Source organism: Grampus griseus (genome assembly GCF_964374135.1).
Source record: "Grampus griseus genome assembly, chromosome: X".
In the NCBI taxonomy this organism is placed as follows: domain Eukaryota; kingdom Metazoa; phylum Chordata; class Mammalia; order Artiodactyla; family Delphinidae; genus Grampus; species Grampus griseus.
In genome coordinates, this window is record NC_138999.1 from 45,628,950 (window position 1) to 45,638,956 (window position 10,007).

Below are 10,007 nucleotides of genomic sequence, written 5' to 3' on the forward strand. Positions count from 1 at the left end.
CAGTGACTAATATGATCTGGTAAATTACATGCTTCGGTGAGCCCAGGGACAGTGTGTATCTTGTTCTCTGTTGTATCCCCAATGCCCAGAAGAATGCCGGCACATAAGCTTCTTCCTGAGGCTAAGATATAGTTATAAGGAGAAAAAGAAGAGTTCTTCCCCTATGAGCAGAGTGAGTCAGGAAAGGAACAAGGCAGGCAAGAACACCAGACATAGGAAAGATATTATACAAACAGATCAAAACCCAGCTCAGAAGCTCAGCTGAGAGTAGAGGAAGAGCAAGAGTGAAGCCAGAAAGAGGCACACTACTGCTCAGAACTCAGAGAACCAAGAGAAGGGAGAGTGGAACAGGGAAGAGAACCTTGGTCAGAGGGAAGGGAGAGGACTCTTCACCACCAAAGCTCCAAGTTAGAAGAAGGGAAGTACTCACATCAGGCTGTAGTCTCTTGGCTCGCCGGCCATAGCTGTTGAACTTGGAGGGCTGCACAGACTGTCGAAGGGGGATACTGTGGGGTTTGTATTCCTTGTCCTTCTCCTCATTATCAAATGGACGTGTGTTGCACTGCTGGGGACAGGTGAGGGGTAAGGGTCAGGGCATGGGGCCCCAGCTCCCAACAGCAAGGACCTCCCTTTACCCTCACCCAATAGCAACCAAAGCCGTGGTTTCACACCGCCCGCCACCCACCCACCCAACAGGCCCTGCTCAACTGGCCACTGACACCAGCACACACTTTGGGAATTCTTCTCATGCCTCTGCTTATGCCATCCCTCCTTCCAACCCCCTCCCCGCAACCATCTCCCCAACTAAACCAAACTCCATCTCTTCCCAGACCTCTCCAGGTCTCCAGTCCACTCCACTGAACCAGTTCCATTAAGAACAAGTGTGGAAATTTGCATCTGGCAGGGGAAAGCCTACTCCCACCCCGGCTCGGCATCCTTACCACCAGGTTGGCTCCAGACTGGTACATCTCATAGGGGTAAACGATGCGTTCATAGTGGGAGCGTAGCAGGGAGCCAATGTTTTTGCCTGGTGGGTAGTTGAGGCGTTGGGCCACCCGAGCCCATCGACGGTCCTTGCAGATGGCTTCATAGCCACCTTCCTCCACCACGATCTGTAAGGACAAGCAGAAAGGGACGTGGATGTGCTGTATGTATGTACAGAAAGGACAACGAGGACAACTCCAGCCCCTCACTTCACTGGAGGCTACCCCCTCCTACCTCCACCACTCAGACTCAAATTGCAGCCAAGAGATGCCAAGAAGTTCTGATGACAGCTTGTGTGCTACCAGGCTGTGCCCCTTCCACTGTAGCCTAGAGATCCAATATCCAAACCAAGGTGGCCCCCAGAGTACCAAGGATATTAAGGTGTGGGGTGGGGAGGGGTTTGAGAAAAACCTGTTCTTACTTTGCTGAGGCTGTAGAGGTCCAAGATCCGCCGTTCTACATTGGGAATCTTTAAGGAGGAGCCCTGGATTTCCCAGAATTTGGCAATCTGATCCAAGTAGTTCAGTTTCACTCTCGTCTGGGCCTGGAGAAAAAATGGCTCAGAGAGGCCGGCCTCCCCCTCTACCTGACCCCTATCTTCTGGCCTAATCTTAGGGGAGGAGAAGGGATGCAGAGCAGCCCACTACCCAGGGCCTCTCCCAGTGAACTGGATCCCCAACTCTAGGTAGCACCTCGCCCACCTCTCTTATCTTTGCCACCTTCCAGGCAACAGGAGAAGCCCAAGGTCCCAAAACAGAGCAGGTAGAGTCATAACAGCCAAAACTTTACATATACTCTTTCTCAATCTCCCTGACAGGGCTGTAGAAGTATTGTCATTTCTTTTACAGAGAGTCCCTGCTTCCTCAAGTCACACAGCAGGTACCAAGAGATCTGAGTGTCAAATAACGTACGTATTTGCTTTTCCTCTGCTAATAATCTGCTGTATAGTCTTGAGTAAGTCAGTTCTATTCTCTGGACCCGTTTTCTGATTATGAGGGAAATAAAAAACTGCCCAGTCCACTCACCCCAGAAGGGTAGACTTATGAGAGGAACAGTGAATGCCCTCTGGAACTTTGGAATTAAATCTAAGCTCTAGGCATGTTTCAGAGAATGAAGGCTCCAAAAGAAAACATTCACCTCTTCACATGCACCATGAAATTTGTTCCATGGTAGCTGAAGGGTGAGAGTGTATGCTAAAGATAGAATGGCCTAAAGAACTGAGATGGTGTACCAAAGCAGCACTGCCACCTGGCCTACCCAGGAACCAATGTGGGCCAAAGATTCTAGGAACAAGGCATGTACCATGCTTTCCCGAAATCTCAGTGACCCAAGAAGGGCTCCCCAAGGCCCCAAGTCTATAACCACCTCACCCTAATCAGAAGGCCTAGTTCTAGGGAGAACTGGGTGAGTCATTATCATTCATTACCTTGCTCTGATCCCATTAGGGGGAAACAGGGACAGTTCTTTCACAGATGAGGAAAAGTAAGGTCTATTTGTGGAAAGGAACACCCTATGGCTCCTTTGCTATGAGAATCCCTAAGGGGCCAGGAACCCTACTCCCTCCACCTCAACCCCTTAGCTTTCCAACCTTGGCCCATCCCTGTCCCTCCCCCTCATTAGCCAGCACTATCTCTCTAGAAAACCTGTCCCTGTCCCATGGTAGGCTACACCTTGTCCTAGCTATACCCCAGCAGATCTGGTCAGATCCATTTCTCTAAGGACCTTGTACCCCATACAAGAGATGATTTTTGCCCTGACCAGCACAGCACCTAGACCGACTCTAGAACAGTGATTCTCAATGAGGGGCAATTTTGCCCTCCAGGGGACATTTAAGTAATGCCTAGAGACATTTTTGGTTGCCATAACCGGGAGAGGGTACTATGTGGGTAGAGGCCAGGGATGCTGACAGACATCCTACAATGCACAGGACAGCCCTCCACGACAAAAAATTACCTGGCCCAAAATGTCAATAGTGCCAAGGTTGAGGAACTGTGGTCTAGAAGACAAGTACGCTTTTAGGTAACGGGTATTCGGTTGGGCCTAATAGTCACCCCCACACCCCCAGACATCTAGTAAGGCTTGAGGATACATAATAATGAGGGAGAGGAGTGGTAGCATACCTCTACCCTACACCTTCCATGGGAAACTCCAGAACTTTACCTCTGGAACTGGCTTGAGGGCATCTACTCTCATTGCCCTGGGGCATTCTCAAGTCCTTAGTGGAGAACCTCATCTTACCCATGCAAAGGGCCTAGATTTCCTGTATGGAACATAAAGGAGAGGGAAAAGCCTACCTGCCTGACTCTCTGTCCAAGTTTGTAACCATTCCAGCTTCCTCACAGACCAGTTCTTGTGTTGTTCCTACCCATCCACCTCACCTCCCACCTTACCAAGCACCATGGAAGAAAGGTAGGAAGCACAGGGTTGTAGATGAATTGGATAGATGAGGACACATTCAGCTGGCCAAGCAAGAAAGGGTCTCAACCAGCCCCATGTTTCTCTTTTGTTGACCCAAGCAGGGTAGGTTAGTTGACAGGGGAGCTTCAGAAGTAGCAAACCTTTGTGGGAAAGGGCCACCCCCAGCCTTGGGGCTATCAGATTTGGGATGCTAAATGCTCCTGCTCTAGGTTACATTCAGAGCTCTAAAGCTTCCTCCATGCCCTCCAGGCAATTTCACAGAAGAGAGAACAAAGGCCTAGTTAGGTAAAGTACCTTAGACAGAGAAGGTAGGAGGGAAGTGGGATCAGAGCTCAGGTATCCATTCTCCCAACCCCACCACCAGTTGCTAGTCATCTTACCTCTAGTTCATTCAGCCTCTGGATTCGGGGAGTAAACCTGAAGTTGTCCACTTCTACAGCAAAGGGTGGCTGCCAGTCCTGAGTGGGTACAGAGGAAAAAAGGGAGTTGGGTTATTCCAGTATAGTGCAAGACCAGAGGGGCGCCAAAAGCAGCTCAGCACCCCATTCATGCCTTCCCAGACCTCTAGCCACATCAGACCTTTTAACCTGGCAAACACCCAACCCATACACACACAACTCACTACAGGGCTTTAGAAGCCCCTCAAGTCCACATCCAATACCCCATGCACATACCCTAGGAAATGTCTTCAGAGTCCCTGCAACAGTACAGTGCTAGGATTTTAAGAAATAGAGAGATGGGGCCCAAAACAGCTGACTTCAAACTCTCCCTATGCCCATATTAACTCCTCATCCCCTAGGCATAGGACACACAGTCTGGAAGTACTGGAAAGCACACAGGATCTGGAGTCAGAAAACCTGGGTTCATGTTTTAGCTCCACTACTTACTAGCTAAGGGATTTTACCTTTCTGAACCTGTTTTCTCAACTGTAAGGTGGGAATATGAACTCCTGCCCTGGCTTCCTCATAAGACTGATATGAAAATTAAACTGGTTTTCAAATGAAAATGTTATTCAAAAGAATCATCATTAAGACTTGACATCTAAGGCTGACCTCACTACCCAATACATATGCAGGGTAGCTCATCTCCAATTTGGGCAGAATTTAAAGGTTTGGGCCTTTAGTGTCTGTTCTCTCAGTTTAAAAGGCCTGAGATAGACACTGCAGGGAAGAGCAAGGAACAAGGAGCAAGAATTTGCAATACTCACCTGGTCAGAAAGGCTTCCTGTGGGTCCACTCTCAAACACCTGCCCAGTACAGGAAGAGGCAGGGGAGGAAGCGGGGAGGGGTGTCCTAAGTGCTGGGATGCACCACTGACTGTGGTAGCAAAGAATTGGGAGGATTTGGGGAGAAGGAGGGAAGTCAGGGAAAGATAATGAAAGTGGGGGAGACTCTGTCCTGCCAAGTCAGAGCTTGTTGTGTCCTGCCCAAAGGGCAGCTGTGAAAAGCCTTCTTCCCAATGCCCGCCTGCCCCCCCCCCACCACCACACCCCACGCAGTCCTTTCCTCCTCAGAACCCTGGCTCCTGCTTGGGTGGTGAAAAGAACCTCGAGTAACCTAGACCAGTGCCCTCATTTAATGAATGGAGAAAGTGAGGCCCAGAGAAGAAATATGATTTCTCCAGAATCACATGCTGAGTTAGTGGTAGAGCCAAGACTAGAACCCCTGTCTTCTGACCTCCAGTCCAAGGCTCTTTGCACTACACCAGGCTACGACTGTTCACGCACATGTGCATACATATGGAAGCGGGGGAGGAGGATGGTAAAAGAGAAGAAAAGCTGTTGGCCTCTTCTGTACACACACTTTGAGAAAAGGGGCCAGGGACTTCCCTGATGGCGCAGTGGTTAAGAATCCACCTGTCAATGCAGGGGAATGGGTTCGAGAGCCCTGGTCCGGGAAAATCCCACATGCCGCAGCGCAACTAAGACCGTGCACCACAACTACTGAGCCTGTGCTCTACAGCCCACGAGCCACAACTACTGAGCCCGCGTGCCACAACTACTGAAGCCCGCGTGCCCTAGAGCCCATGCTCCGCAACAAGAGAAGCCACTGCAATAAGAAGTCCGTGCACTGGAATGAAGAGTAGCCCCTGCTTGCCACAACTAGAGAAAGCCCGTGAGTAGCAACGAAGACCCAATGCAGTCAAAAATAAAATAATTAATTTTTTTTAAAAAAGAAAAAAACAGAAAGGGGCCAGAGGACTCATACTTGCATGCACACATATTCCCCCCGCCAAAGCAGGTAGCAAACACATGGGACTCAGTGAAGCTGGGGCAAAAACAAACAAACAAACCCAACAACGACAAAAAACCCTCAAACTAAAATGATATGGCTCAAGCCCAGACAAGCTCCCCATGCCCTCTTGCCTCCCATCAGTAGGGCACTCCCTCAGCGCAGGTAATCCAGGCAGAAAGGTGCTCAAACCCCAAACTCCAGGCACCTTTCTTTCCTGCTGAATCAAGTTCTAGATAAGAATAAGCGCAACATCAAGCAACCTGACAGGAAATGGCAGAACTGAAATCCTAGAGCAGGAGCTGTGCATGCAACAGATAGCTGGGAAAGGTTCAACAAATCTCCCTGCCTGGCTCTCCCTGGGACCTACAAGCTCCCTCATCCTGCCTTCAGTCCCATACTCCCATGTGCCAAATACTCACTACGTCATGATGGTGATAAAAAGGTTGGCTACCTGATGCAGGAAGCAAGACCCTTCCAAGCTCCCCTGCGTCTACTCCAGTATACCAACACTCTCCTCTCACCCATCTTCCCCAAGAGTAGCAGTCACCTGCCTAGCAATTCAGAATCCAAATGGCCCTTCAGGCAAACCTTCAATTTCCAAGCACCCACTCATACAAAGGTTCTCACTCTGGGCCCAAGCACCACTTGGGTGAGTGCTTTAAATTCCAGCCAGAAGTCCTGGCTGCCTAAAGGAGGCCTAGGAGCAGCCCTACCGGAGGGGAAAACAGAACAAAAACCAGAGAGAGCCAGGTCTCCTGGATTAGAGGGAAGTACAGTGTTGGGGTAGAGAAGAGAAGCGTAACAAAGGACGGCCCCCTGCAGGACACACACACACACACACCCCAGGGACATGTCACCTATCCCACCCCTGGTCCCCCAAAGAAGGGTAACAATACCCACACAAGGCCAGGCTGCCCCAAGAAGTCCAAGATAGAAAAATGGGATAGAAAATTCAAGCCTCAACTACCCCTTATGGCAGATATGCCTCTTTCCCACAGGCCTGCCGGGCCACTTCAGGGAATGCCTCCTTGATGCTGTCCAGGACTCCAGCCTCTCCTTTCTGCTGGCCTTCCCGACCTCTCACTACCCACTGCCACTTCCTCACCATGGACAAGGAAACCTCAGAGATCTGTGGCCAAGCTCCAACAAGGAAGAAATCAGCTTACCCAACACCTCTCAGAGGATCCATCTGAAACCAGCCTAGATGTATGGCTGAACACCAGAAAGCACCAAGTTGAATAAGGAGGCCTATGGTGCCCTCCTCAGGTGGCAGCAGGGTTTCCCATTTGGTTTCAGCCAGGAGACACCTACTCAAAAATACCCTGTTGCAGACAAACTCAATTCCTGCCCTTGGAATCCCAAGTGGTGACTGAACAACGCATATCATCATTTCCCCTCCATGCTAGCAAGGTGGCAGCCTATCCTAGCCCTTGGGGGACTTCTCCTGGCCTGAAGCCAGGCCTAGGAGCAAAGATATGCCCTTTGTCACTGACATCTGGGAATCAAGGGTTCCAAAGGAGGCAGACTTCCATCCGTCCATTCTGTTTCTGGGAGTCCAAGAATATCCTATTCTCTGGGACCTCCTACATCCTGGGACAGGTCAGAGTAGAAATCTTCTGGGAAGGACTCATATACCCCACTCCAAACTGACTGGTCCAAGACTCTCCACAGAAGTCAAGCCTGGGCGGTGATGTGCAGGAAAGGCCCAGATATTGCCTTCGACTAGGAAAAGAAGGGAACAATTCCCTGAACCCATCTCAGGGGAGCCAAATAGAGCCTGTGAGACTGATTTCCTGACTGGCTTACCAGCCCAGAATATTATCATAAATGGACTGGCCTGGCAGGGTGTGAGTAAATATGAGTCAACCCACATAGGAGCAAACCAATGACCACATCAAACACCTTTGCAGTCACAATAATTACCACTTATCTAGTGCCTACTACACACAGACGCTACCTAGTTTAATCCAATTCTCGAAATAACCATTCATGGGACCCATTTCACAGGCTCAGAGAGATTACGTTACTTGTCCAAGGTCACAAAGCTGGTAAGCTGCAGAGTGGAGTTCTGAACTAAGATCTATCTCCCTTCAGAGCTGTGATCTTTCCATTACACCACACTGCCTGCCTGAAGAGAAATGATGCCAGTAAATGGGAGAAAAGCCTTATTTAGAGCAGCCTTGACCTAGGTGGTTTGGGGTAACCAAGAGATGTGCGGGGTGCCTCTCTGGGAACTCTCCCCGGGGCCACTAGGCATCCCTGTCTTGAACCTTACTAGGAGTAGTTCTGAAGGGCGGGGTGGGAGTTGGGGGGTGGGGGGTGGGTCTCCGACTTAGGGCCCTCACACCACGAAAGGACCCCTGGCCCCAGCACCCTTTCTCCGACCCGCGTCGCATCCACAACGGTCCCAGCCACCCCATCTCCCCACAGCTCGAGCTGCCCTCCGCTCCAGACTTCTCCGCCCGCTACCCTAGTTCATCATCCCCGGCCTGGTCGCCGGCGACCACCAGCCCAGGGCCTTACCGCGGGTGGGCGGATCTTGCAAATGCCCGACTTCTCGGCGATGGGCCTGATTTTCGCAATGTAGCCGAGAGGGTCTCGGAACTCTGCCCAGCTAGGCTCGAACACCGGGCACTCCGGCGGCGGTAGGAAGTCGTCAGACCCCGGCTCCATGGTGGGCCCTAGGACTGGAGGGCTCGGACGGCCCTTAAGGACTCATGGCGGACGCCGCTGTACGAAGCCGAGGCACTGCTCGGGGACTAGGCCCTAAGCGGGGCGGCCGCCGCCCGCCGAGGGCCTAGGGGGCGTGTAGCTGCCGCGCTCTGAGAGGCTCAGGCTGACGTTACTGCTACCACCTCTTCGTCCTGCTCCGTTCCTTCCAAACTCTGCCGCTGCCTCGGAACTACCGCAGCCTTCAACACCACAGTTACCTCCCAACCACCGCGGCCTTCATCGCCGCCGCCGCCATCTTGGTTTGTCAGCGTCTCCCCCCTCCCTTCACCACAACAAACCAGATCCCTCCGCAGGGTGTCCCTCCGAGCCTCGTGTAACGTGCGTGAGGCCAAGCCCTAGGGAGCCTTCATCCCGTGGAGACTGAGCTGAATCGGCAGGCGTGGGTTCCCTATCAGGAAGCAGGAACTCAAAAGTGCTTCCCAGACTGAGAGCAAATAGTCCGCCTCAGCGGCGGAGGAACAAAGTGTAATTAACTGCCGGATCCTCTTTCCGGTGGACCGGCGGTGCACGTTTAAAGGCCAGTGCTGCGCATGCGCGTTATGGAGACAGACCGGAAGAGGAGTTGGCGTTGGTGGGTGGTGGGTCCGAACTGGCACCCCCTCGATGACCTCAGCCCTGGCGCGAGCCCCGCCCCAACACGCTCTCTTTCTCCCGGGTCTTTCCGGTGTGGGCCACAGAAGGCGGCTTCGGGTGCCTGACTGCAAGGCACCCTTCTGCAGGCCCGCAGATTAGGAGAGGAGTACACAGCTCCCAGCTCTAGGCGCTGATACCTCTGGGGCTTTGAACGAAGGAAGTCGGGATGCTGCTCCCTCCCCGGGGATTGCGGATTTTTTGAATCCTGGGTCCCGAGGAGAGGAAGAAAATATTTATTTTGTCCAAGTTTGCGTGTAGAGACCTCTCAGAGATGGGGCTTCCATTCTTAACCCCAAAGAGTCATTGTCAGTCAGCATTTGAATGAACACTTTCACCTGTTATGTGTGCACTTTTATCGTGTCCACATTTGTGGCATGTACACCTACAAAATAAGCCTGAGTGTATCCTACCAGTGCCCACCGTTTGAAGCACCTACTGTTTGCCCATTTGTGAGCCTACAGTGTACTTATCAAATATTTGTGTACATGGATTGTATTTATTGTGTATAGCCTGTCTTGCATTTGAGTACCTACTATGTGTACATCTGCTCCTATTGTGTGCATGTTTGTGAGCAGTTTCTGAATAGGTTTATTGCATCTACTTTGAGTATCAGACCAGTACTTTGCCCATATGTCAGACGTCTACTGCATTTGAGGAGCTCTAAGTTATTCATCAGTTGTGGGCCTACCACATGTAGTATGAACACCTACTGTGCACATATTAGTTACATACATGCTGATAACGTGCTTATTTTGTGTTCCCCCATCAGACTGTGAATTCCTTAAGGGCAGGGACCTTGTGACCTTATACATCCTTAGCACTTGGCATGGTAAGCAGTACATTAATGTTGAGTAAACAAAAGAAAAATGAATATTTTTGAGCAGCCTTAGTATATATTGACTAAAAATAATACATACTCTTTGCAAACATTTCCTGGATATATTAAGCATCTGCTGTAAGCTTGAATATGTTTGAAGGTGATGGAGAGTGTCATTCCTCCATTCA

General features: G+C 50.9%; 1 protein-coding gene across 9 annotated transcripts in view; it reads right to left on the reverse strand.

The window, feature by feature from the left end:
• Nucleotides 1-8,601, reverse strand: part of KDM5C (lysine demethylase 5C) — a 32,550-nt gene extending 23,949 nt beyond the window's left edge. For 4 of the 9 annotated variants that reach the window (XM_082680755.1, XM_082680752.1, XM_082680753.1 and 1 more), the window contains exons 1-5: nt 8,160-8,601; nt 3,783-3,860; nt 1,406-1,528; nt 942-1,112; nt 431-565 (exon numbers count right to left, since the gene is read on the reverse strand). In XM_082680755.1, coding sequence (XP_082536881.1) covers nt 431-565; nt 942-1,112; nt 1,406-1,528; nt 3,783-3,860; nt 8,160-8,309 — 657 coding nt within the window. In that variant the 5' untranslated portion in view covers nt 8,310-8,601. The remainder of the gene's footprint in view (nt 1-430; nt 566-941; nt 1,113-1,405; nt 1,529-3,782; nt 3,861-8,159) is intronic. The other 5 variants (XM_082680754.1, XM_082680751.1, XM_082680757.1 and 2 more) reach the window with 3 other exon arrangements.
• Between the last annotated feature and the right edge of the window lie 1,406 nt (nt 8,602-10,007).